The following is a 463-nucleotide window of genomic DNA, read 5'->3' as shown; positions in this document are numbered from 1 at the left end:
CATCCTCCACTAAATTAGGTACCTTGTGAGCCAAACTCTCCCATTTGCTCTCCTTCTTCCCAAGCATATTCACAACCTTCTCGGCCTCCTCCTTGGCACATCTGTTCTGGAAACCAAAGTCCTTGAGATCAAGACTGGGACACTCATCCCAGTCTTGCAGAATCTCATCGAGATTGCCAGTCTTTGTAAGTGAAGTGATGATGCGAGAAAATGTGGAGCTGTCAAAGGAAATCCCGTAGGCCTTGGCCAAGTTCCAGAGACGGTAAACGTCATTAGTCAGGTTCTCTGCACAATAGGCAAGCATGAGACCCCCGTAGATGGTATCTCTGCAGGAGGCAGCACCAACCAAAGGCTCTGACCTACGAAGCAAAGCAAGACCCTTTTCCTTACACCCAGCTTGAATGTAGGCCAGCCCTGGAAAGAAGAATGTGACCCATTTTTCCTGAATCATACCCTCCCACTT

General features: G+C 48.6%; 1 protein-coding gene across 1 annotated transcript; it reads right to left on the bottom strand.

Moving 5' to 3' along the window:
* Positions 1 to 4: 4 nt before the first annotated feature.
* On the bottom strand, positions 5 to 460 carry LOC104774977 (pentatricopeptide repeat-containing protein At2g20710, mitochondrial-like; the record flags this gene model as incomplete). The annotated part of the gene is made up of 1 exon (XM_010499322.1): positions 5 to 460. A coding segment is annotated over one exon (456 nt), but the record flags the coding sequence as incomplete, so codon positions are not given.
* Between the last annotated feature and the right edge of the window lie 3 nt (positions 461 to 463).

Source organism: Camelina sativa, unplaced genomic scaffold, assembly GCF_000633955.1.
Source record: "Camelina sativa cultivar DH55 unplaced genomic scaffold, Cs unpScaffold07439, whole genome shotgun sequence".
Taxonomy (NCBI): Eukaryota; Viridiplantae; Streptophyta; class Magnoliopsida; order Brassicales; family Brassicaceae; genus Camelina; species Camelina sativa.
Note: the sequence above shows the minus strand (reverse complement) of the source record. Positions and strands in the feature narration are given on the sequence as shown.